At 40.1% G+C, this 27,900-nt stretch overlaps 1 protein-coding gene across 2 annotated transcripts in view; it reads right to left on the minus strand.

The window, feature by feature from the left end:
- Frmd6 (FERM domain containing 6) overlaps window positions 1-27,900 on the minus strand; it is a 73,735-nt gene that overhangs the window by 23,212 nt on the left and 22,623 nt on the right. Inside the window, exons 2-5 of one of the 2 annotated variants that reach the window (XM_008829833.3) lie at window positions 16,830-17,093; window positions 8,485-8,575; window positions 3,202-3,305; window positions 2,168-2,244 (exon numbers count right to left, since the gene is read on the minus strand). In XM_008829833.3, the coding sequence (XP_008828055.1) occupies window positions 2,168-2,244; window positions 3,202-3,305; window positions 8,485-8,575; window positions 16,830-16,928 (371 nt within the window). In that variant the 5' untranslated portion in view covers window positions 16,929-17,093. Of the gene's footprint in view, window positions 1-2,167; window positions 2,245-3,201; window positions 3,306-8,484; window positions 8,576-16,829; window positions 17,094-27,900 lie in introns of those variants that run through there. The other variant, XM_029561967.1, reaches the window with a different exon arrangement.

Below are 27,900 nucleotides of genomic sequence, written 5' to 3' on the forward strand. Positions count from 1 at the left end.
TGAGAACAAGTCTGAGAAAATCCAAGCTTCAATACTTTGTTATTTTTCTTTTTGTTTCTTAGTACATCACAAACACTCTACTTGAAAAATGTTTCTGCTTATATAATGTTCTAGAAAAAAGAGTCACCCTAGTGGGTTTTTTTGGTTTGTCTGTTTTGGTTTTGTATTGCTCTAAGAAGGGATGAATCTGCATTTCCTTAAGCTTGCATTTTGCTTGTATGAAGAAGACACTGTTTTGTGGGAGAGTTTTCAGAGCTCCATCTCCTGGAACCATGATGCTCCCCACAGAAGAAAACATAAATAGTGCACTCTCTGTAATTCTCTCAAGCCTAGAAATAAATTCATTAAAATATTCCTAGTAGGAAGTGCTGACTGGGGAAAAATGTCTGGTCAAAACTCAAAAGAAAAGAAAAATGCTCATGGGCAAACAGGGCAGTTTTTATGATTAAGGGAAAAAATAGAGAAGAAAATTGTGAATGCGTATGTTTTAATAAGCCTCTTTAATTTTGGCTGTTTACCTGAGATTCACAGTTCATAAGTAGATGGTAATAAAAATGTATTTTAACCAGGACCAAGATTAAGTATGAAGAGCTTAAAAATAAAAGCATTTAGGGTCTGGAGAGATGGCTCAGGGGTTAAGAGCACTGCTGCTCTTGCAGAGGATCTGGGTTCAATTCCCAGCACCCACACAGCAGCTCACAACCATCCATTAACTACAGTTCCAGGGGATCTGATGCCCTCTTCTGACCTCCATGGGCAATGCATGACAGGGATACATTTCACACAGAAAAAAATTAAAAAATTAAGCATTTATATAATTTCTTTCCTTTGGGAGAATACTTTTCAGTATGCTTTTCATAATGCTGAGCACATGTCTGAGGTTCATCCTTGGGGGAAAAGGCAGAAGTAAAGGGGGGAGGTAAATTAACATTCATTAGCCCCACGGAGTTAATTAGTGGCTAAATAATATATTTTCCTTCTTTCCAGAGCATTCCATCCTTACCAGGTAAATAGGGTGAAAAATGTATATAAACTGAGATTAATTAAGCTTCTTAACATTAAAAAACATTCTTTATGCACTAAATTTTTTATTCTTTAATTTGCATCTGGTAATGATATAAAAGATCAAGTGATACTTTTTCATAAACTCACTAGCCAAATATATCTTTTTTTTTTTTTCTTTCACATGGAGTTTCTCAAAGTTTAAAAGTAAAGGGGAACAAAGTTCATGTTTCTTGTCAACAAATTAGTCAACAAAGTGATCTTTGGATGTTTTATAGCATCTAATCCTTCATCAAAAAAGAACTAAAGTTTTTCAATGAATTCTGATTCTCATCCCGAGCAAAGTGCTGCTCATGCATCCATCTACCAGTTATCCAGCCCTGTCTGGACACAGTTCATCCTCACAGGCTAGCTCCTCCAGGCTTACTCTTAGTTTTAAAGCTATTGGTAAGAACACAAGGAAGGGCCTGGAGAGATGGCTCAGTGCTTAAGGGCACTGGCAGCTCCTGCAGCACCCACACCACATGGTGGCTGACAATGGCCTGTAACTCCAGTTCCAGGGGATCCAATGCCCTCTACTGGCACCTACAGGCATTGCATGCATAGGTGGGTACACTGACATACATGTAGGCAAAACACTCATACAAATAAAAATAAAAATATAATTAATAGAAAAGGAATATAAGCAAGACGTCAAATGTGATAGTACCCATCCAGCAACCAGGCTGGGTAAGACCTGTCTTTACAGGAGAGTGCTTGGCCCTTACCACCTGCTGGCTCCATGTCTAGAAAAGAATTACAACCCTTTAATTAATCTATCCTCTTCATAACAGTGACGGTTCTTTCTTAAGACTAATTGTTAGTGAAAATGTAACGAAGACATGAGTCAGTGATCTTAACATTTTTATTCCTAATCTACCACTCCATTTATTCAGCCAACACATACTGAATACCAAATACGCCTCTGCTTTAAGTAATAAAAATACATAAATGTGCAAAAAAAAAAAAAAAAAAGAAAAAAGATCTAAAAGAAAAAAAAAAGTTGCTGCTCTTAGGAAGTTTGTATCTATCAAGTGGAAGGGAACATGCAATAAACACAAGTGCTGTGTTGGATGTGTGTCAGGAGTGCTATGGAGCTCAGGTTCCGGGCTCTGTGTCTTCATACCTGATCAATTTGCCATTCTCCACATAGTATTGCACACGGAAATGGATGATCATGGGAGGCCCGAACTGGTCAATGCCCTAAGACAGACATACACAACAAACTGTTTTTAATTACTTCAAACATAGGCTTCAAAAACAATCACACTACCATCTTTTGCAAGGCACATTTCAAACACTGAGAGGCTTCATCTAGTTGTGGTGGGCAGACAGTTGCCCCATGTGGATACCAGCTTCATGTCAAACCAGGAAGTTACAAAGCAAAGCAGGGCACCATCCCTCTCCTGATTCATTCACTGTAATGACAGTAGCAACATAAGGGAGGATAAAAATAAATGTCGCGGACGTTTCTAGCCAAGATTCAGCTCCTGCTCCAGTTCTGTCCCCTGCAGTGACCATTTGCTCCTTATTACAAATGTTCTCTTGTTCCCTGACATGCCACATACCAAATTCTAACAGGCTGTTTGTTTACTTAGACATTCATGTTCTTTCCTCTGTAGTTGGCTTTGAAGCAGCCCTTCAGTTTATCCCAAGAATTCTTTACTGTGAATTGGAGATCTGGGATTAGATGTGCAATTTCACTCCTAACTTCTAGGGTGATGGGGAAACAATGCAAATTCCCTATTGACTGTTCTCAACAAACAGAACTGATGTTTACTGAGTAAAGACACCGGCACAATAAAACAGCAAAGGAACACATGCAAGAAGGGGAAAGGCAGATTAAAAATTTCTAGAACGAGTTTTGACAACACAGTCACAGAAGAAAAGCACTTTTTTTCATGCTTTTCACTTCAAAGCATTACCCCCAAGATTACTAAAACATCATTATTAGGTATTACTTAACAGACATCTGGAACTGATCATTCTATGCTATCAGCTATTCACATTTGATTAACAGGACATTTTAGAACTTACAATCCATTTCTTTCTTTGTCTACAGGATAATTATTGCTTATGTTTTTTTTTTCTAAGATGTGACAGCTAAAACAAACAGGTTTTAAAGAATAAAAATAGTTTTGCACATAAATGTAATCTCACCCAAGTGACTTCGTATTGTCGTACCTTGCTGGCCTCTTTTTTCCATTCTTTTGGACAATATTTATAAAGCTTTTGTGACAACTCCATATATACATGTTCATTATCTGCACATTAAAAAAGGAGACAAGATGCTGACATAAAAATTTTATAAAGAAAAAAATGCAAAGCAAAAAATTTTAAAAAGTAATCAAGATCTGTGAATGTAGCATGAATCAAGAAAACTTGATATTAAAAACAAATGGAGCTATGCGCCAGACATTAATGAAACTATCAATTCTTTTGCTTCTGCAGTACAGAAAGTAGACCATTAAAGTGTGCAATGCCTCAGAGAAATGTGGTTTCTAACTCCCTCTTTTGCTTGGGTCCTAGGAGCTTCAGAAGCTAGTCGAATGTCTATGCCTGTGGACATGCATCTTAGAAAAACATGCTTTTGTTTAGTGCACAGAAGACTGTTCTCCTAGGTGCAGAATACTGACACTAAGGCAGCAGTACAGTGTTAACTGCTTTATAAGAAAATGGAGAACATTGATGGTCACTTATTTCCAAGTGAGGTTCATGACACCTGCTTTGTGAGGAACAGTCTTTAAGAGCATTCGCTCTGTGTTCCCCACATCAAAGCACAGCTTGCCAAAAAGATAAACCATTATTGGTTCTGCCTTTGGAATCTACCTTGTGGGAATAGAAAGAAGAACCTTATAAAAACAAGCATGAATACAAAATCAGTCCTTCAAGGGATGATGTGCTTCTAAGGGGAACAGAACATGTGCAGCTGAAACTTGTATAAAATGATCTGAGCACATGAAGACAAGCTGGGCAAAACAAAATTCTCACTGTTTGTCTAAAGAGAGTTTTTTATAGAGATACATTTCACAAGAGAGGTTAGCATTGCTACCTTATACAAAGTTTGAACTTAAAACAAATACAAACAAAAGCCCAGCAATTCCTTTTCCCCACTATCACTATAATCATCCTTTTGGATGCTCTGTAACAAGCTTCATGACAGAGGGATATGTACCTTGTTCAGTCTAGAAAAAAGCAAGCTAATTCCATGGCCAACCCCTAGATGAACACTGGGTTTGACTAGAAGATGCCAGAATACAATTGGGCTATAAAGGGTATTAACTTGAAAGAAGGAATAATGATATTCCCGACAAAAAAAAAAAAAAAAAAAAAGGGAGAGTTAAATTAATCAAATTTTACGGATAAGTTAGTGAACACTGTCTCTTTGCCTCTCATTTTACTGATTAAACACAAAAGAGACAAGACCAGAAACCTTCCTGTTGAACTTGATCTGTTTAGTTTGAGACCTTGTCTAAAGCAGCAACCTGATGAAGAGAAATGAGATTTTTCAGAGTAGCATATACATATTTAAACTCCCTCTACATCTCCATCCTTTGATGGTGTCACCAGAGCTCTCTAGCATTAAGAAGTCTGGAGCTTTGGGAGAGCTGAACACATGGCAACCAAAAAGCCCTGTGGTGGTCTGAATGGGGAATGCCGCGGTCTTAGTTTTTTTCTTCATTGCTGTGACAAAATAATCTGACCAATACCAACTTGGGGAGGAAAGGATTTATTTAGCTTACATCTCCTGGGTCACGGTTCATCAGGGAGCCCAAGGTAGGAACTCAGGGCAGGAACCTGGAGGCAGGACCTGGAGCACAGGCCACAGAGGAATGCTGCTTACTGGCCCGCTCCCCTGACCCCTGCTAGGCCTGCTTTCTTATGCAAGACAGGCCCACCTGCCCAGGGGTGGCACCACCCACAGTAGGCTGGGCCCTCCCACATCACTCAACAATTAAGAAGGCCCCAAAGACATGACCACAGGCCAGTCCAATGAAGACGATTCCCCAGCTGAGGTTCCCTCAACCCAGGTGTGTCAAGTTGACACTAAAGCTATCCAGCACAACCCCCATAGGCCCAAGTATTTGAACACATGGTCCCCAGTTGGTGGTGCTGTGTGGGAGGTTACGGAATAGTTAGGCATAGCCTTGATGGAGGAAGTGTGTCACTGGGGGGTGGGTTTTGAGAGTTCATAGTACTTGCTCACTTCCAGTTTGCTCTCTCTGCTTCCTGTTTGTAGCTGAAGATGTGAGCTCTCAACTTCCTACTCCAGCCACCTCCCACCATGCTTCCCCTCCATGATGGACTCTTATCCCTCTGGAACCATAGGCCCAAATAAACTCTTCCTTTTTATAAGTTGCCTGGGTTGTGGTGTTTTATCACAGCAACAGAAAAATAGTACAGAAGAGACAAGTTGCCTTCTCCCATTCCTTACCCTAGGCCTCTCTTCCGCTGTGCCTCCTATAATGTTTTTTTAACAGTCCTAAATGACTAAACAAATAAGCCAGGTTTCTCACTGCTGAAAAAGTAGTTATAAATACTAGAAGGAGAAAGGGGTAGAATGACTCTCGCGGAACTAGATTAGAATTGGAAGTGTTAATATGAGCTCATGAATATCAAGAGAAGTATGCAGAGAAATGTCTGCCAAAAGCTAACATCACCAGTAAACATAAATAGCTACCATGTGTCTCATGACATGGTAAACTGTGAAGGACACATCACTTATCTGCTATCCCTGCCAAACACATACATAACCTGAATTAATCATGAGGAAACATAAAGCAAACCCAAATTAAAGGGCATTCCACAAAACAACTTGACAGTTCTTTTCAAAACTGAAAGGACATAGAAGACAGGGCAAGACTGAAGAACGGTTGTGGACTAGACTTCAGCCGGGACAACTGCATATGACTCTTAGCCTAGGCTTTCTTTACCCTAAAATGAGTATTACTAGGCTTCTTGGCAAACTAAAGGCCACTTAGCATCACAGTGATGACTTCGTGATTATGACAGTTACACTATGGCTATGTATGAGATATCCTTGTTTCTAAGAAATTTACATGAAGCTCACAGGGATGGAGAATAGGCAAACAGATCGCAGACAGGAGGAACAAACATAGTTTAATGTTAACATCTGAGGAAACTAAGTCAAGGAAATATGGGGATTTTTAATAGTCTTCTTACAGCATTTCTGTAAGTTCAAAATTATTCAAAACAAAGTTAAAAACTGAGATGACATTAAGATTCCTGGTATTTGGATGGTTTTAAAGAAGAGCATTAGAATAGGTGTGTTTGTAAAATGTCAATGTTTGAGGTACTCGAGAAATTGCATCCTCTCCAACTATTCAACTTGCAATGGGAATTTTAGCTATCAATCTGAATGCGTGAGAGGTTTCAGGGCAGTAAAGCCATCCTGTACACCATAATGGATACACACCACACTTCTGTCCAAGTCACAACATGAGAACCCTAGAAGTGAACCCTAGTGCAAATGATGTGCTCAGGGTGGTAATGTGTCACTGTAGGTTCCTTGATTACAATACATGTGCCTCTGGTGCTATGGCTGACTGGGGAAGCTGTGTGTGTGTGTGTGTGTGTGTGTGTGTGTGTGTGTGCATGCGCGAGGCTTTATGGAACTCTAAAGTCCCTGCTCAGCCTCTGGTGCTATGGGGAAGCTCTGTGTGTGTGTGTGTGTGTGTGTGTGTGTGTGTGTGTGTGTGTGTGTGTGTGTGCATGCGCGAGGCTTTATGGAACTCTAAAGTCCCTGCTCAGTGCTGCTGGGAATCCAAAACTGCTCTATCAAAACAAAAGTTGCAAAATGAATTCTCAAGCACACATTGAACCTGCAAAGCTGGTGGGGCTGTAGTTTCTTTCCGACATGAAAATAAATGACAAAGAGAAGCCAGGTGACATGTGCAAAAGCACACTGCTAGTTAGTGGTAGAACCAGAATTAGAACCAGGTCACCTAATTTCTGTTCCAATGCTCTTTCACCATATTTCAACCTCTCCTTAAGGAGGACATCTTAAAACTCTTATTTTGAAACCTAAGGAAGCTATAAACTGGTTTTCTTGGACAGACTTGTTAAACCACAGAGATCAACAGTCTGGCTCTTGCTGTAGTAAGAATTAGCTTTGAGTAGAGAATACGAGTCACTTAAAATAGAATCTAAGCCAGGCGTAGTGGTGCATGCCTTTAATCCCAGCACTTGGGAGTCAGAGGCAGGCGGATCTTTTTGAGTTCAAGGCCAGCCTGGTCTACATAGTGAGTTCCAGGACAGCTGGGACCACGGGGAGACCCTGTCTCAGAAACACCAAAAGAAAAAAAAAAAAATCTATAAGGCATCTTACCACCTCTAGACCCTCCCTGAAAAGATGACTGAGGTCTGTACGACACAGTGATGGAGCCTAGCTTTGTGTTTTTACTGCTTTGACTTCTACAGGAGAGATTGAGAAACAAATGGGTGACTCCCTGGCCCTCACTGCTCCCTCTCTGCCCCGTGTACTTCTGCCTATCCTACACAGGCAATAACCGAGTTTCCATTTTGAAGGAAAAGGAGTCAACTTTATCTGTTGACCAGAACACTTTTTTCTAGCTTGGAAGATGTAAACATTTTACAGTACTAACTAGATTCTCAAGATCATAAACTTTTAGATTTAAGCCAATTCCATTAGTAAGGAATTATCTACATACAAGTACAAAGTAGGTCTCCTAGAAAAACTGAGCAAAGATATTAGAAGTTTTGGGGATGTAGAAAACTAGAAAAATTTCCAGATACAGTTTGATAGAAGACAACAAATGGCTTTAGATAAGTCTCAAGTGTCTAGGGCTAAGGGATGTGGGACAACAAAGCTTATATGGAATCCTCTACTCAAATTTCTCCATATAAAGAACAGAGAGAGAACTGACTCAAAATTTCCAGTCACACAGTCAGGCTGGAAAAAAGAAAAGGCCAAAATAACAGGAAGTTAATTGATCACTGTTATAATGTTAATGGTAAGAGAGCCTAAATAGAAGAAAGTCAGTTTTACTATATTTTTGTAGAATGAAAGTCATTCTAATTTATAGTAATATAAATCACAACAGTAAATTACAAAAACATCTAAGATGCTTTTCTCCTGCCTACAGCTGGTACAAGGAAATGAACAAGGAAGTAAAAATCAAGCTTCATTCATTATTACATCAAAAAGGAAAGCAAACAATAAAAATCTAGATTCCTAAAAAAGAATCAACCTTAAGTTCAAAGTGTCATAAATACCTAAAATGCTAAATCTTACAAGAAATACATCACAGTTGGTATTAAAATACAAATATTAGAATATAAATGAAGATCAGTTTCTGAGTATTTGACAAGTGGAGTTTTATAATAAGTCTATTTTAAACTTTAAAATATCACTTCCTCCAGGACAGTTAAAAACACATCGGAGACAGGACTAAGGCTTACTTTGTATAACACTGAGTCCAAAGAGGTGACAATCCTTTAGCCTGAGCAGGTCACACACCTGGACCAGCAACTGGTGACATAGAATTTTAACCTGCAGGAGAGAAAGAAAAAGACAACAACAACAAAAAAAAGAATTTGAGACAAACCAAGTCCACACAGTGAACCACACTCGGCACATTGTAAATATGCACCTCCACAAGACAAGCCGACACTGGCAACCACTGCTGGCTTACAGAAATCTCTATAATCTGTGGCTGTCTTTCAGTAATGATTATCACAGCATCAATTTTTACAACATGGTAATAAAGTGCCAATACAATCTTGCACAAGACTGATAAATCTTATACATGGATCAGGTTCTCAAATCCTTCTTGGAAAGTGGGTACTTCAGAAGGCCCGTTAAGAACAGCTACCCTACCCAGGTATTCATTTGGTAAAGGAGTTCTTCAAATTTTTTCAAATTTTATTTTAATTGATAAAATTTTACATATTTATGGTATTCAACATGCTTTGCTGAATGTATACCTTACAGACTGGACTGACCAAGTTGACTAACACACATCGCCTCACATTCACGTCATCTTCATATGTGGTGAGAACATTTAAACCTATTCTCGGGCATTTTAAAGCATATGTCACATTATTAATTACAGTTGCCAACTGGTAAAATAATTTCTTGAACCTTGTAGCTAAAACTTTGTATCCTTAGGCAAACATCTCTTTGTCCCTTCTCCTTCAGGCCATCGTAACTACCTCTCTTCTGCTCTTTGCTTCTGTGAGGCAGACTTTTTTGGATTCCACGTCAATGAGATCACGCAGTATTTTATTTCTGTGCCTAGCTTATGTCACTAATATAATGCTCTCCGGATTTACCCAAACTGTTGCAAATGACAAAGCTTCCTTCTTCACATGGCAGACTATTGCTCACTGTGTGTGTATCTGCCATACTTTGTATATTTCTGCCATTAATGGACAGTACTGTCTATTATAAACAAAGCTGCAGTGAACACGAGCCTGCAAACACTTCTTCACCAGTGACTTCATTTTCTTCGGATACATCCCCAGGAAAACCACTGCATCATACAGTAACTCTGTTTTTGCAGCACCTCATGCTGTATTATACAATGGCCACATTCCTGCCAGCAAATGACAATTGTTTTCTACTTCCTCAGCAACATTTGTGAACTTTTCTCCATGACAGCCATTCTAACAGGTGTAAGTTAGTATCTCACAGTAGTTTTAATTTATATTTTCTTGATGCTTACTAAGGCTAAGCACTTTTTTGTACACCTATGAGCCCTTTGTATGTCTTCTACATGAGAAATGTCTACTCAGAGCATCTTTTTCAAGAAGTTTTCTTCTGACTGGTCTAAGCAAAATATTCATCTACTGCACAATGACAGACTGCCCAGCTTTTATTTATCTTAATAAATCACTTATTGCTTAACATCTTTTTTCCTTTGAGTCTCAGTCTAATTCAATTATGCTAATAATAATTCCCATTAATTTGGAGCTCTAGAGAGGAGTTACTCTGAACTGAGAAGATATCATTTGCTTTGGGTTTTGTTTGGGCATAGGTGGTATGACGTATGTGTGATGTATGTGTATGATGCATGTGTGTGAATTGTGACTGCATATGTGGAAGTCTGAGGACGAAGGTATCAGTCACACCTTGAGACAGGGTCTCTTGTTAAGCCTTTGCATTGGCCAGGCTCTCTGGCCCACCAACTTACAGGGACTTTCCTGTAGAAACACTAAAATTACAAGTGTTTGTGCTACAGAGTCAGGCTTTTATTTGGTTTCTGGGGACTCTAACTTAAATCCTCATGCCTATATGGCAAATACTTTTATTCACTGAGGCAACTTCCCAACACCAAATACAGTTTTGATGCTTTTTCAGTTATGAAGGAAGCATCTGGTGGGAGTTCAATGATTTGGGTCAGTCAGCTTCACTGAAACCAGAATCACCTTTTGAGTTGGGAATTTAAAAGACCACCAGCTCAATCTCTTCATTTTATAGAAGCAAGAAATAAAAGTGCTTAAGGTCATATAGCCAGGGGTGACAACATAAAACTTATTTGTATATCAAGATGGGTATATATTAAAATATATGCAACATGATCTTTATAATTTTAGCTGCATACATGACATGTGGCATTTCTTCTGATAGGTATAATTAGCTTTCCAATCCTTTCTTCAGTGATGATACCAATTATAATTCTAATGACTATGCATTCTAAAGTAGTTAGCTAATGATTTTCTATCATATCTTCATATGGAACTAAAACTAAGAAGCAAAGATATGACAAATTCCTCATACACTAGAAGACAAAGAATTCAGAGCTAGTGATAATTCCAATTATAGTAAGATAGAATGCTTTGTTGCTGTTTTCTATATTCACTGTTAAATGGTGATCAATCTGAACTACCCCTCCCAATGGAAAAAGCAGCGGCACCCAGTTAGTTCCTCCAGTACCAGGAACCAAAGGAGCAGGGCAGCGCATTACTCTATTGCTGTGATGAAATAACTGACAAAAGCCAACTTATGGAAAGAAGGGGCCATTCTGGCTTAGAGTACAAGGGATAAATTCCATTGTGGCAAAAATGGCAGGAGCTTGAGGCAGCTGGTCACACTGCATCCACCGGGAGGAAGCAGAGAGGTGAACGCTGGTGTTGCTTTCCAATTTTCATTCATGGGATGGTCACTCTCATTTATTTCCTTATTAATTAACCTAATCTAGATAATCCCTCATAGACATGCTCAGAGGTTTCTTTCTTCAGTGACTCTGGATCCTGTTCACAGTGTGACATCTAGATAGTGTCAGAGTTTATATTCATGATCCTCAGTTGGTACTCAGTAAGCCACTGATGAGTGAGCCAGGATCTGATTCCCAATGGGTTCCTGCACACTTGCACTGTGGTCCATTACAGACTTCCTGCTCACTGAGCACTCCAGGTTACAAATGTACCCTCCAGCAATTTAGGAACATTGTATCAAGGCAGCTCACCCCCATCACTGCCATTGGAAGGGCCCACTGGCTCGTGGAAACCATTACATCTGTGCTAGCTTGCTCCAGGGCTTGGGATCTTTCATTTGTGTCCTAGTGATGTCCTATATATCTCCAACATTTACTGACAGCACTATATTTGTATTCCATGTTGACATTAACTATACTGTCACAAATAAGCTTACACAAACAGCCAAATGGAGACAGGACCACATTCACAGGTAATTCTTAAGTTGAACTGAACACTATAAACTAGAAACTTAAACTTTCACAATGTTCTGCAGCACTTTTAACCACAAGATTGACTGGGTTTAAACCTCAGTTTAACTTAGGTGGCTAAAGAGCAGCCAGGTTGAAATGTACTAAGTATTTAAATTCCAAATCACAAACTAAATGTATACATAAACTATGCTGCAACTTTGTATGACTCTTGACTAAATAACGCTGAAAATTTCTTCCAGGCATCCCATGTAATTATTATTATTCCGCTAGTTTAAATCAAGTATCTGGAGCCTACTGATAAAGCTCTTTAACAATCACCAAGTAAGTATAGTGTTCTTGTTTAAGAACTATAATTAAATAAGGATGTGACTTTAAAGTGTTACCTGCTGTGAAAACAAGCGAGTTTTCTGTATTTAAGAGTATGAGTCTTTAAAGCTACATTCCAGCTGATTGTGAAATTTCTCATTCTCTCTAATCTTCAAGCAATGGGAACCCTTAAAAGTACTACACAGTATGAGGTATTAAGAGTGAGTTAGAGCTTTATCTAAAAATACTCACTATATGGAACTTTTAAATTAGAATGGGGCTTGATCCTCACTGTGTCAATGGTTAGTTACTGTACAAGGATCTTTAGAATACTGTCTGGAAAGAATTATTTGCTCTAGTCTCAGGAACATGTATGAGCTCTGGCATAATTTCTACCATTCTAAAAATTTTCTGGCTCTCACATTTTCTATGATTTTATTTTTTAAAAATTTCAAGTTTCTATATTTTATATTTGTTTGATGATTAAGATTAATTAAGAATAGGCCCTATTGGTGTAATTCATGGAGAATTCAAAATGACCAGTACACTAAATTTACCCCACATGTAGAAAGCCAGTATTCTATCAATTATACCTGTCAGGGAAAAAAACAAAAACAAAAAACAACTCCCCCCCCCCAAAAAAAAACCTTCCAACTTCCTTTGTTTTAAAAAAAAGTGTGTATGTATGTGTGTGCGTGTGCACACATGTGTGCTGAAAAAAAATACTGATGAAAGCTTTTTTGTTACAATTAATTTGCTATGACCATCCTCTGCAAACTTCAATCACCATTTTCTGTTTTGGAGAAAAGGGGGTGCCTGGCAGTTCTGGTACATTTTTTCTAAGCGTGGGCAAGCCTCCATGCTATTTAACCCATCCTTTTGGGGTCCCAGACCTTTCTGGGGAGGAGCAGACGTCTATGTTCCCAGTGTAAGAAATCTTACAGGTCTGCATGGAGCCCGGGCTGTTTTGATTTCTGTCTCAGAGAAGCCTAATGATTTAAACAAATAGCACAAAGAAATAGACAAGTAAAATGCTACTCTACTAAAGGCTGATTTACTGAGCAGTTACATGGACCAGATACTACAAAGTGTTTAAGCATGTGGCATCTTTTTTGCAATTCTCCCATGAGAAGGAAACCAAAACAACCAACCAACCAATCTAAGAAACCTGCCCAAGGCTACAAAAGTCAGAGTGAGCATTTCAGCCCAGGTCCTCCTGACTAGAAAGAAACACAGCCCTTGATCATATATTTTGACCATCTTAGAGAGACTGTTGTATTAGTGTTGTAAAAAGGGGAATTAAAGAGATTTATGAGTTATTTCTGCCAAGAGATTAAAATATAGTTTGAACAATTTGAAATCACAAGTGGTTCAGATTCCAATTATTTTTTATATTTTGTGGATTTTTTGCCAATATTTATTTTTTTTAATTTATTTTATTTATTTGGTGAAATAACGAAGGTTTTCATTAGCTGTCTTTTTTTCCATATTTTATCATTTTTATTTTATGTGTGTATTCCCTACATGTAGGTAAGTGCACCCATGTGGTGCAATGCCCGTGGAGGACAGAAGAGGCCGTTGGATCCCCTGGAACTGGCGTTACAGTCAGTTGTTAGCTGCCATGTGGGTGCTGGGATTCAAACCCGGGTCTTCTGCAAGAACAACCAGTGTTCTTAACCACTAAGCCATCTCTCCAGCCCCGCCCCCCCCTTTTAAAAATTTTGAAATATTTGCATAGATTCTACTGGTTGGCATTTCTAATTGAAACTTGTAGAGTTTCAGGTTTTAGGGCATCTCATTCTCTGGACGTTGGGTTTACAGATGTACATCTTGCACAAGCAACTCTCAGCATGGCAGAAATTGTGCTGTGTGTGAACCCTGGTTTTCCCATTGCTGCCCTGCAGCAGAAATATCCTCATTTTACAGGTGGGGATATTGAGGCTGAGAGGCTCCCTTAGCATTCAAGAGGGCATTTGCACATAGGATTTGAATTCAGGTGTGTTTAAGTCCATCCCTATCTTTTCACTTCCACATCTTCTAAATATTCTGTAAAGGGAAGGTAGAAAAGGCAATAAAAACAGAGCTTCTACTATGTACTATGTATTGGGTAAGTTGCTTTTACAAGTAGAAAAAGTGAGCTTAAGCAATTTATCCGAAGTTCAGAAACCTAGAAAGCTGCAGAGTTAAAATATGAATAATCACAATATTTCTGAGTGCTGGAACTGAAAATACTGTTACCATCATATTAGCTACGAATGTTGCTGTGTGCTCACGTATCATCTGTTAACAGCCTTGGTTTTCAACACAGAGCCAATAGCACAGGATCAGAAATGGAGCTCCAGAGTGGAGTTGGGTATAGTCTTTGCCTCTGTGCCCTAAGGTTTTGTGTATTTCCATTTCTTGCTTAGGGACCTTGTTAAATGCAGACTTCGATAGGTCTTGCCCTAGACTCCACATCAGCATCTCCAAGAGTGAGGCCCAATGAGCTAAGTAGTTACCAAGATCTCCCTCCTCCCAGGAACTCTGTGTATACTCAAGTTTTAAAGTCACCGCTCTATATAGCAGCAGAAAAATGAATTCACAGCACTGCATTAAAGCAATTTTTCCTTATTTCTATCAGAGTGCAATTAAGTGAAAGAAAGAGTACGAAAGCTGATAGTAGGAAGAACAACTGACAAATTCAAAGTTTGGTACAGATTAGTATGAACCTGCTTAGAAGTCTCTCCTTGTCTGTTCTCCAAAATGATCTCCCCCAGCTCAAACTCTTGTACTCAGTTAATTCCTTTGGAAATTATAGTCACCTCTTAGTATTCCTGACTAAGCCAGGTATAGTTAGTATTTATTACTCTGTTCTACATTCTGTATGTGTTACACATACATGAACACACATATATATTTCACTGGGTAAAAAGACAGAAGAGGGGGACGAATTTCCTAAGTGCTTATGCTATATGCTCTGGATTACATGTCCTTAAAAAATTTAAAGGTTATCTTTTATAGTTCTCTATAAAAGACCTCAAACAGCATATCCCTATTTATAGAATTATATTTTCATTTCAATTTATTTTGTTGGTACTTATACTGAAATGTTTCCAATTTTCATTAGATTTAAAAAATGAAATACTAAAAAAAATAATAGCCTATCACTTTGCACATCCAAAACCAATTTCAAGTACCCTAAGCAAGAATGTAGCTTATTACTAGAAACTGCCTACAAGATGGTAAAATTCACCTGATAGGCAAGCTTGATGTTCTCAACAAGTAAGAAATGAGGCTACAGGAATAAATCAAGAAACTGCTGGCTGTTAGAATAAACCCAAAATGGTTGTGGGTATAAGAACCTTTTCCGATTTAAACATTTAACGAAGTTATTTAAATGCCATATACACCCAGCATAACACTTAGAACTATTCTTTATATAGCAATTGTTATTAAAAATATAGTAGTATGCAAGTGGAAAACTAATTGAAGGCATTACAATTAAAGTGATTTCCCCTTCGTTCCATCAGAATGCAATTAACTGAAAGAAATAATATGAAGGTCAAAAGTAGGAAGAACATTTGCAAAGTATTAGGTATGATACTGATTACCATGGCTGCTTGGCAGTCTCCAACAAGGGTACTCATTGGTATATTCCATGATTCACATATCCACTTAGACATAAACATGTCTAAGTGTGCTTATACAAAAAATGTTCATGGAAGTTTTCTTAACAATAGTCCTAAATCTCAGATGATTCAATATCCATCAGCAGTGATAAATACAGAACTCAACGGGGCAAGACCACCCTGCTGGAATACTACCACCTGGTAAAGAAACAATCACTGTCCTGTTAATGGCAGGTATTAATTTCATAGGCCAAATGCTGAATGAAAAAAGTTAGGCACAAAAAAGATGTATTACAGAGTTTCAGTGGCAGGAAGGTCAAAAGCAAGCAAAACTACCCTCTGATTAAAATAGTTACCATGCAGGGTAACACGTTACTCGGTAGAAAGTGTCATAAAGGACTTTCTGGGGTGACAGAAATTTATATCTAGCAGAAATGCACTGAGCTGCACATTTAAGATTTCTATGCTTTGCAATATATCTTAGAATTTAATTGTTAAAAGTTTAAAAAAAATACAGTATCACGTTCCTCAATGTCTAGGTTAAACTAAGCATTTGACTGTGACTCAGGAACGGTTAGTGTTCAAATGCACGGCCCATGTACCCAGTCCTTAAAGTTGGTTAGGCTCTGACTACTGATAAAACAACAATCAAGATCCATATGAGAAGCTGAGCTGGGTGTGGTGGCGCATGCCTTTGGTCCCACCACTCAGGAGACAGAGGCAGGTAGAACTCTGTGAGTTCAAATAAAAAGATGCATATGAGAAACTTAGCAACTGTTATCATTTATGTATTGAATGATGACTTTGAGCATTTAAGACAAAAACTGATATACCTTTATAAAAGTTGCATTTCAATAAAAAGTTTAAAAGTACAAAGTGTTGACTTTTTAATTATAGTACCCAAATTCCTAATTTTATCCCAGGCAGGAGACTACTGAAGGCACTTTGCTGAAGCCACAGTGCGAAGTTTATACTGTGTGGACTACCCAACACCCTCATCCTGACATTATCAATGACTTCATTCTGTCGTGACTTCACTCTGAACCAAGCCCTAGCTCAGATGCAGTCACTGGCAGGGAAGCACAATACTGAAGCATCTCTAGAATGATCTACTCTATGATGATGTTCAGGAACTTATACTTGGATGTGGTCACTGGCAGGGGGGCATGATACTGAAGCATCTCTAGAATAATCTACTCACATTTATGATGATGTTCAAAGACTTATCATCAGGAAGAAAGATGCACACGCTGCGGCGGTCCTGCATGATTCTGTTGTTGTGGAAGTTCAGTTTGTTCATGGTGTTGTGGGCTCTCCAGTAGTTGGGCTGGGCTCCAAGTGCTCAGCAATGACTCAGGCTCCCCACACTCCAAAGCCAACCTCTCCTCCTCATCATATGCCCAACAGCAGAAGCATCACGGTGTTCCACTCTGTAGGTTTCATAGTTGTAAGTCCAAAGGAGTGCCTGTGAATAAAGGGCAGAAGCTGGTGAGAGCAAAATAGAGGCCAGTGGCAGATAGCTCCTGGAGCAAGCACAGGAACATATGTGTCAAGCTAAGGCTGCCACACTCAGTACTGAGAAGGCAAAGATGCATTCTGCATTTTGCCCACTGACAACCATATTAATACTTCATGCTCAGCTATAAATTAACAGAATCATTGAGAGTCTTGACAGTCAAGGATGGACCAAGCACCATAAATGTGACTTTGAGAAGTCTCCAGTCTCACAAGGGAGATGGCTTATAGCTCCAAGAATGAAAAAGTGTCAAGAGAAGAATCAACTAAAGCCTCTCTTCCATTACTACCAAACTCAGATGAAACTCTTGAGCTCTTACATCACAGTCCTGCTCAATTGTTTTGGTCCCTTACTTCACCAACTGGTTCTAAAAAGGAAGCCATGACCTCTTACACCATCCAAGGGAGCCACAGGAGGCACTGTAACTGATTTCTCTATGGAGTTTACCATGTTGTTTGTGTAGAGACCTCTCTCATATCTTGTCAGTTTGTTAGACATTAAGTTTAACTTTCTTAGACTTATCTCAGGCTTTGGATGTATACAGTTTTGCTTGTAAGCAATGGGAATTTTATCTCCAGTGCTCACCAATCACATCTTTCACTTCTGTTTCCTGGCACTGGTGAGGCCTTACAGAAGAATTTAAAGCATTGGTGAATGCTTCCTACTTTGGGGTAGTGCTTCGTGTGTTGCTGCTAGCAGGATTCAATCTCAGGAAGAAGACTAGCTGTCACTCGTGACATTAGTATCTACATTACCCCTATCCAGCTGTATTTGTAGGATATAAGAAGTCCAGGAATATGAAGTTTTTTTTTCCTAGGCAGAATCTTGGCTTATTTGCTCCCTAAAGTTAATTAAATGTTCATTTATTTTCAGCAGAAGAGAAAATATATTCATATATGATATTAGGAGTAACTATAACTAGGGATTTTTAAAAATGACTAAAATGCCACGTTCAAGGGACTATTCAAAACTAAAACAGACAGAAATTTTATATATGGCATTTCCTTCTTAGGAAGGGGACCATCCATTTGGACACTGTCTTCCTTACAGGAGAAGGGCACTGGGCTCCAGCACACCCTTGGAGGCCAGGGCTTATACTCCTCACCAGAGTGGATGCTCAGGCCCTGTGTTCCAGGACCACAGACTAAACGCTCCCCAAATGTAGTCACGTATCTAGAGAGTGCACCCTAAAGCACCAACTAGAGGGCAATGCGGGCTACGTGGGAATCACCTGGGGTTAGTAATAAGTGTCCAGTGACACTTCTACTCATGACAACTGCCGGGCATTGTTGCTGTGCATGTGGAGACTTCCACTTCATTAAAGGGAGGAACCGAGCAGAGCATCATGAGTCCACTGTACTCCTGAGCACATGCTGGGAAAAGAGGCTGGCCTGGGAATGAGCAACACCAGAGTGCGGGGGCTAGCATCATTGCTAGGACTGAAAATGTTCTCAGCATTTTCAAAAGTATACATTCCTGAAACAAGCCAGGAATGCTGATGCAGGCTCATAATCTCGGCACTTGGGAGGCTGGGGAAGGATAATCTGAGTGCATTCCAGGCTAGTCTTAGAAATAGCAAGATCTTGTTTCACAGCAAAGAATAAGCCGGTGTGGTTCTGAACACCTGTAGTCCTAGCAGAACTGCAATCAGAAGCCCAACTGCTGTCAGCTGAGACCAGCTAGCTGGGGCTAAATGGCAGACCTGGTCTCAAAAAACCCAGAGTAAACAGGTCAAATGTGCATACTAAGAGCACTTTCCTAGATGCAGTCTAGGGATAAATATTTTTGTTACGTGCTGCCCCCACTTATGCCTCCTTCAAAAATTCAGAAAGTATTAAAGGCTCTAAGAAGACACAAGAGGCAAGCCCCAAGTCTAAATAGGCACTTCACACATTTATTGAGCATAGACTACTTTTCTCTCCAAAGTATTTCTATTAAAGTCCCGGAGGACAATATTCTTATGCACATCATTTGAGAAACGAAGTTCTAAAATGATGTCTTTCCGTAGTAGATTCAACGGCAAAAGTTTTTCCTGTATATTGGTATCGTCTAATATTTAGGCCTCCTCTTTCCTATATAAATTATAACCTACAATTAAATGTATCTTATTTAAATCAAACCCGTGACATTAATCCCATTATAATTCTTATTTAATTTCAAATTAAGATAGGTCTACACTTTTCCACTTCTAATTAAACCAATTAAAGCATGATATTTCTACTGACCCAGTTTCTGGAATTTAAAAATTAAGCTAGGGAAAAAAGTCTTCTGAGGTTTAGGATGTTTCAAGAGCTTCATTAAAATAAGCTGAAATTCTCATCTGGGTGTAATTTTTATTTTATGGTCAGGTACAAAGTACAGACGAAGTCTGGAGCAGGGCGCCTGCCGCAAACACACTGAGAGCCAAGTTTAGAAGTGGCACTGCTTCGCCATCGTACTTTCCACTTAGAGGGTGAAAAACCAAGATTGCCCTAAAAAAGAGAAAGGATTAACGTTTCACTTTACCCAAGACAGCATTAAAGCTAATTTAAAAGTTCCACTAGGGGCTGGAGAGATGACTCAGTGATTAAGAACACTGACTGCTCTTGCAGGGGACCCGGGTTCGATTCCCAGCACCCACACAACAGCTACGAACTGTCCTTAACTCCAGTTCCAGGGGCATCCGAAGCCCTCTTCTGACCTCCAGGGCATTACACGACATGGGTGCACTCACATACATGCAGGCAATACACTGGTACACATAAAATAAAAATAATAAAATAAATTTTAAAAAAAGTTCCACTAAAAAAAAGCAAAGCCAAAACAAAAATTCATCTCTAATACATACCAGTATAAAATTCCATCTTGAACTGGACAGCTCTGGGGAAAACTAGACTAATCTTTATATCACTTTGAGCTATAGAAATCAGGTGCTGGGCCACTTGGCTTGTGTTCTAAGCTGAACCGTAGCTCGGCCCCAGGAGACTCTACCTTGGAGTGATGACTCTTTGTCCCACAGTCTATGGACAAAGTAGTCAATGACAAAAGACTGTGTTCAGTGTCAGACCCCACCCTTGCCATTTTTATTAATTCTCAACCTACAAAAAAATGTATTAAGCTATAAAAATCTTCTTCCCCCTTGAATTTGTACCTACATAATACAGTTTAAAATGGAAGCCCAAAAGGATTCTTAATCTGGGATTATCTCCCTAAAATATAAAAATATGATCATTTGATGAGATCATGTGGGGCAAACATGATTAAGCAGGCGCACATCAGCAGGTGGTATGGCGACTTTATTACCTAACAAAAACAATGAAAATTACTCTGGAAAATGGATTGTAGAGAACCCTACCTTTTAATTTAACTGTTGTACATTTGTAAAGCTTAGGTCACACACTGAGTACTTGACTGCGCATTTGCTGAAAAGCAAAACACAAAAGCTAGTCTCCCCTCTGCTGTGAGATAACTATTCAGTTAAGGACACTGTCAAGAACCTGGAATACTGCCTCATTCCCAACAGCACATACATGGGTGGGCAGTGCCATGTTGCGGCCGCTGCCAGCTGCCCCTCCACTCTTCTGGTGCTGGATGCTGTTTCCGGGCACCACTCCTCCGCTTGCTCGGGCACCACCTGCGATTACACGGGCGTCACCTGCAATCACACAGGCGTTGCTCTTCGCTCCTCACTGAGGCCGCAAGCTGTGGTCACTCTTCCACTGCTTGGCGCTAAGGCCGCTCTTCCACACTCCTGGTGCTGCCTCTGATCGTCACTACTTCTGCCAGGTCCCGGACCCCAGGGCTGGTGGGGAGACTGTGTCAGTGGAGCCACATTCAGACACAGGAGACCAGTTTTGTTGATGGCAGATCCAGTTTATTGTAGAAGGGCACAAGCTTATACAGGGGTGGGGGTCCAATCAAGAAGTTACAACTCAGATCTTTGGCAGGGCTGTATCCTATCATGACATCGTGAGCCAGACACCTCATTAGCATAATGGGTTCCAGGTTACTGAGGTTCCGATTTCCTTATGGGGCCTGGTTTCCTGGGACCCACGTGACCCAGGCTAAGTGTTCCAATTTGGGGTCTCAAGGGTGGTGACTAAGGAGTGGCGGGCTCTAGGCATCAGTCTCATGATCTGCCAATGGGAGCAAATGTCAAAAGGCGTTCTTTGTGGCCCCGGTTCAGCCACTACCTCAGGCCTGCTGTATGGCTGTCAGTAAGACTTTCACCCTAAGCTCAAGCCTGTCTCCCACACCACATCAGCTCAAGGGAAGATATAATGAGTGACAACTTTAAGTACACAAATATAATTTATTCTATATGCTATACTACTGTGGTTCAAAAGCATTTTACAATAAACAGCATACTGATTTCACTGTATGATATATAGTCTTAAAACAATTATCAAATGTCTTTGGTAAAATGAGTTCCACTGTTTTGATCATTAATTTATTCATTAATCTAAAATAAGTGCATTAAGCACCTACTATATTCAAACATTGTCAAGGCTAAGGACATCACTAAGCAAAATAGATATCGTGTTCGAATAGAGCCAGGTACATACAGTAGACCAGAGTAGGTGAGATGTGTTGACCCTACAGCCATGCTGTGGTTGCTGTGTTATATCAGGCAATGGGATGCCTTCCTAATGGGCCATTTAAGCAAAGAAGAGGGGGATGTAATTCCTTCCTTACACCCCATCCTACCCACCTACTTGTTTATTTCAGGGAAGAATGTTCCAGGAAGAGAATGATAAATGCCATGGTTCATTCACTGCTTGGCACAGGTAAAAATAACCATGCTAATGATGGCTAATGCTTGCTACAGGCTTGCTGGGTGCCAGGCACTGCTGCTAAGCACTTGTGGTGCAGTGAAGAAAGCATCCACTTCTTTGCCATGCTTCCTGGTGAGGGGGTGAAGGGGTGAGGGTGAGGTGCTCCTTCTTCCCTGAACTTTGGTGGGCTGTGTGAATAAGCCACACTCAAAGACTGCATCAGAGAGCAAACCTGTGCAAATACCATGTCTCTTGTCCCAAAGCATCATCACTGTGCAAACACTTAGCTCGGGTGCTTGAAAGTCTACCTTTTCTTGCCTGTCTCTGCTTGGTTCTTAGAGCAGGGCTACTAGCTATACGTATAGTGTTTTAGTCCCCATGCCACATAATGAGGAATATACTGGTTAACTGTTCATTGTCTGCTTACTACACAGATCACTGGCCAATGAAGAACCTACTGCAGACTTTCTCAACCTTAGCACTTGGCACGGTTTGAATGTGTAATGTGCCTCATGGACACAAGCATTTGAACACTTGTGCCCCAGCTGGTGGCGATGTTTGGGAACATTATGGAACCTTTGGGATGCAAGGCAGAACTGGCAGAGATGACTTGCTGTGAACAGGCCTGTGAAGGGTAAACCTGCCTCTGGTTCTGTTTCAGTTCTCCTGGCTTCACCATCAGGTGCACTGCCACAGGCTCCTGCTACCAAAGACACTCCACCGACATCACCCCTGCAGGGAAGCCTGTGCCTTCCTGTGAGCCAGAGTAAATTTTCTTCCTTCAAGCTCCTCCTGTCACACATTCTGTCACAGCAACAAGAAAACAAACTAATCCAGCACTACTGTTAGTTTGGACCAAATGGTCTTTGCAGTTCTGAGCAGCACGGATGTTCAGCCACATCCTGTCTCTGCCCACTAATTGCCAGAAGCCTCTCTCCTACCAGATGTGACAACCCATGACATCGTGTCAAAATCTGCCCTGGGACATACACCTTAGAAACAATGTTCTGTAAGTTTTCATATAGTCTCATTATCATCCAGCTACTTATAATAGCACACCTCTTATTAAATGTTTTTTAAAAAATTATTATTTTTTTGTCTTTTGAGACAGGGTCTTCATGTAGCCCTAGTTGGCCTGGAACTTGCTATCAAGACCAGGCTGGTCTTGATCTAGCAGAGATCCACCTGCCTCTGCCTCTGGAGTGCTAGGATTAAAGGTGTGCGCCACTGTGCCCAGCACATACATATTTTTAAAATTAAAAACAAGTATCTAAATTCCAAATTAAATAATATGGCCTGAACTCTTAAAAATTAAAATTTTCAACTTCTTGAAAGTGTACTGCTGGTGGCTGCGGACTGGCTTTGAAGCTTAACTTTCTTAAAACAATGCTTATATAGTAATTTATATCAAAAAGAGATCTAGATGTTTCAGCCAGATGCAGCAACTGGGCTAAATTCTGGAAAGTCTACATTAGGAAGGGAAAGCATATTATTAGTTGTACGTGCACAGTGACACTGTATTAGATCATTAGCCCTATGAAATTTTATGTATAGAAAAAGAGCCAATGTGTATGGGTTCAAATGTGTGTTGGCTGACCAAAGGATGGAAGGTAGAGGATATCTGCTTTAATCTGTTTGGCACCATCTTCCCACTGGATGGGTAGAGAGGTGAGGTAGGGTAGAGATGTGATACAGTGCTGGTCAAACAGGGTACCTTTCTCCAACCACAATGCTTGATCTCAATCTGGGTGAGTTTATAACCAAGTCAAGTTGGGATTCCTCCATGAACTTGTTATGCAAATGCTGGAATAGATGGGGCTGCCTTTTGCTTTGTGAGACTGAGTAAGTCTAGGCAATCATCTTTGAAACCATGATAAGGGCTTTTCCTGAAAAGGATGCCATCACAGAAGGGAAGCTCAAAAAGAATGACACTATCATTTGAATGGCTGCATTTACCTGTCTCAGAGGCCAGAAACCACCCATAGAAATGCCCCTACAGCGAACCAATAAATTACCTTTGTTCCTAGTCTAATTCTAACATTTGCAACTGAATATATCCTAATACTGTCCATCTAGCAAAAAGCTGACTGGTTGCCTGATTGATTCATTCACCAAAAGTTTACTGTCTCTGGTTATATAGGAACACCCATAGTTACTTTTTTAAAATGTTGTTTTAAGACTCCTCTCCATTTTAAAGAGAAAAGGGAGAATAGTGTTCATAATGAATATTCACCATAAGCATAAGAAGGTGGGGGTGTGTGACTGAAATTTCAGGTGGCTGAGTGCTGTTCAGACAGTACTAGTTTTAGGAGCACCATGTACAGCAAGGACTGTGTGAGACTAATGCATTAACTCATTTGAGATAGACAAAGCATACTGGGCAATTAATTCACAAGAGTACATTCAGCAGGAAAGGATTATCCCCACCTTGAATATTAGTGTGTGGGTGAATAATCCTGTATCATTAAGGCCCAGTATGTGTTTCTCCAGAATGTTGAATGTGCTTTTATTTTATTGTCCATTCTTAATAAATTACCCTAGCTATTAGGGGGGAAAAAAACCTACCCTTTGCTGCATACAAAATAACTGAAAAACACAGCTGATGCATAATTTGGAAATTGAGCAATTAGCAATATAAACATAGTAATCTGGCAAAAATAACAAATTTAGGGCCTATTTTATAAAGTTGGTAAGGGGAAAGCCATTAAGCTAATTATTAAACGCTACCTCATAGAGGCTGTAGTCTGTAAATTAGAACACAGGAAGCGGCTCTGAACATCTCTGGAAATGCAAGCTAGCTGTGGACTCAATGGAAAGGTCAAATCTGGAAAGAGAGAATGCAGCAGTCAGAGCAAGGTGTTGCTCAAAAGCATGGAGACGGGTGAGGCTGGGAGTGCAAGCCCCGGGTGGATGGTGACCTCCTGGTGCCCCCAGAACAAGTCTCTCTGCTTCCTCGTGACTGTTTCTTTCACTTATGACATGATACTGTTGTGAAGATTATTAAAGGGGTCACTCATGTAAGTGAAGGATTTAGTATACAGTATGCACTATTTACTAACAAGTAACATAACTCGTTTCATATAAAGGAAGGCAAGTGGATGCACCACCTTGGTAATATCCTCCCAGCCTCCCCATGCTGGGACTGCAGGTATAAGCGATCTGGGCTGGTGGTTATTATTTCACTTTTGTATTTAACAGTGAGATTTGCTATACCTTAGGGTTACAACTAGGTTCTTAGAGTGGACTTGTCCTGGCCCCAAAATACAATGATAAGGTTAGTTCTCAATGACAGAAGAGTGTATGAAAGACTGGCAAAGAGTTTTACATTGTGATACAAAAAAAAAAAAAAAAAAAAAGTGAAATTGACATAGTATCCTGAGCAGTGGTTGGCATGGCCAGGTAGGTCAACACTGAGCCTATACAGCTTGTCTACAGTAGGAGTTAAAAAGAGGTCTACACATTTTGACTTAATAATCCCACTTCTGGGGAAATAATTTGACCAAAGCATATCATACTTCTGAACAAAAGCATTCAATGAAATGTTATTCATCTAAGTAAAGACAGGGAAAAAAAACAGTAAAATTCTAACAACAGCAATGTTCTAGCAATTTGTAGTATGTCAAAATTACTCTAAATAATACACATTTGCTACACATATGCCCTTCAAGTCACAGATACCCATGACAGTCATATGTCACTGCATGTTTGTAGAGAACCAGCAAGAATCAAATGGACACCTAAAGCAATGAACGAGCACAAGCCAACTGCCATATGAGCACTGCAGTACTTGGTAAAGCATTAGTAAGCAGGTGAGCATGCCTGTGGGATTAAAGACATGGCTGAGAACTGAAGGGGTACAGCATGTAGTTATGATCTCATGGAGAGATGAAGCAGCCTTATGATGTGCGGCAAAGGAAGCAATGCAAGAGCAGGAAGCCACACAGATGAAGGCCTGGTAGGGAAGCAGGAGGCCTAGGTCTGCAGAGGGTCCCTTGTTTTGTTGCCTTGTGCAAAGTCCAAGGCTGGATTGATGAAAATCAGGTTAAGGAGGCTTCTGTGGTTTCAGACATGTTCTTCCTTAGAGAGGTTTCTGAGATGTGTTGGGATGGCACGGTACCACACACTTCAAATTTTGTTCTGCGCTAACTCAATCAATCACCTGCTCTAGCTCTGGCAAGGGTTTGGCACCTTTCTATTGCTATTCTGACTCCCACTTCCTGCCCTTCCCCGGTCACTAGTCTCTGTAACAACCACACTCACTTTGAGTACAGAGACATGGCCATGGGCAAGATCACAGTGGGGGAACTTGGGGAAGTGATAGGTGATAGCACTTTTCTTGCCCTAAAGATTAACAATTCTTCCAAAGCAGGGTCATGTTATGTATTCTTGAAACTGAACAGGAATAAGTATGATTCTGTCACTCAGCCATTAGAAGGCTTTGTTCCTGGAGTCCATAAAAGAAGTCAAAGCAATTTTTCACTATTCTAAAAGTCTGACAGAAACAAATGTCTATCCTGGTCATATCCCCAGAGAAATTTAAATATCACTCAGTCAAATAGCATTCATACCATTTGCAGTACTTACTTTGAGAACACATTTAGTTTTGCATGCCAGAGTGGAAAAACGAAAACAAATGACTTAATTTTCTTTGACAGGCAATCTTTCCAAACACAAAGACTGAGAGGGTGGGGGAAATGAGTAACAAGGTGATCGCCAATGTTTGAAGGATCTGACTCCTATACAAACATTTTAAAGTAATCCTAGGAAGGAGAAACAACCCCTTTTCATGCAGTCCATCCTTCTGATGACTTTCTGCTCTCCTACCATCCTGGCTGTGTTTTCACCTGGAACTTTACATGTTCTCTGCCTCCCATGCTACCAGGGTAACCTTGTTAAATTGAACCTCTGATCCTGGATATCACATGCCTGCTCATACTCTTTAATAAAGTTTCAGCACTTTTCTGGAATGCAGGAGTGTCAAAGCATCATCCTCATTGTGACCAGTTCCAACTCACGTTTTGGGTTACTGCAATTCACTTCACTGCGCTTTCCACAACTTCCTCTCACACTCCTTTTATTTGGGGCATGCTGTTCCTCTGCCTGGAGAATCCTCCCTTGCAGACTGTCCCATCTACCAAGTGCTTCAACAGCTTCCTTCATGCTCCCTGGAAAATGCAAGGTACAGGACTGAAGCCCTGCCTCCACTCTCTAGGCAACTGGTAGTTGGTTCTTCTGCTCCCTGTGGAGGGTCCAAATCTTCTCTGGGACAGGTTTTTATCAGCACCTTTACGTTGCTAGTGCCTGTGAGTAGTACAAGTTCAATAATGAAAACCCAGTAGGATTTGCTGAACAAATTAAATATTTAGACTTCTTTGTCAGAAAAATAAGTGAATTCCTTAGTAATTAAGATTAAAATTTTGTTTCTTTAAAAATCCTTTCAAGCCAGGTATGGTGGCTCATGCCTGTAATCCCAAGACTCAGGAGGCTGAGGCAGGAGGCTTGCCAAGTTCAGCCTGGACTACATACTAAATTCCAGGCTAGCCTGGCCACACAGTGAAGGCTGTTTCAAAAACCCAGTCACCCAACCAACCAATGTAATCCTTTCTCTCCCCACTGAGAGTAAGTAGTAAGTATTGATCCCAGCTTTTTAAAGTATCTTCTATAAGTTGGTTATTTAAAAGGGGGGGGGGAGGACTTCTTTTCTCTAAATTGAATGGACAGTGAGAATATTATTCCCCAATACTATTAACAAAATAGTTCCTGGAAAAGTCTCCATGTTCCAGCTTAAGCTAACTTAAATGTTAAGTACTGTTAAACAGCAGGACTAGTTAAATAATTCAAGGAGAACTTATAAAGCTCAAGTAAGTGGAAGTGGGTAGGTGGCTTCATATGGGTTTGATAGAGTAGCACACAATGTCATCTAGATCCTGACACCTTGCTATCAGCTCCATCTGAAGGCTGTCATCTCTCAGAGGGGCTAAATCAACCAGTACGTGCTTGCA

Source organism: Nannospalax galili, unplaced genomic scaffold, assembly GCF_000622305.1.
Source record: "Nannospalax galili isolate Female #2095 unplaced genomic scaffold, S.galili_v1.0 scaffold253, whole genome shotgun sequence".
Lineage (NCBI taxonomy): Eukaryota > Metazoa > Chordata > Mammalia > Rodentia > Spalacidae > Nannospalax > Nannospalax galili.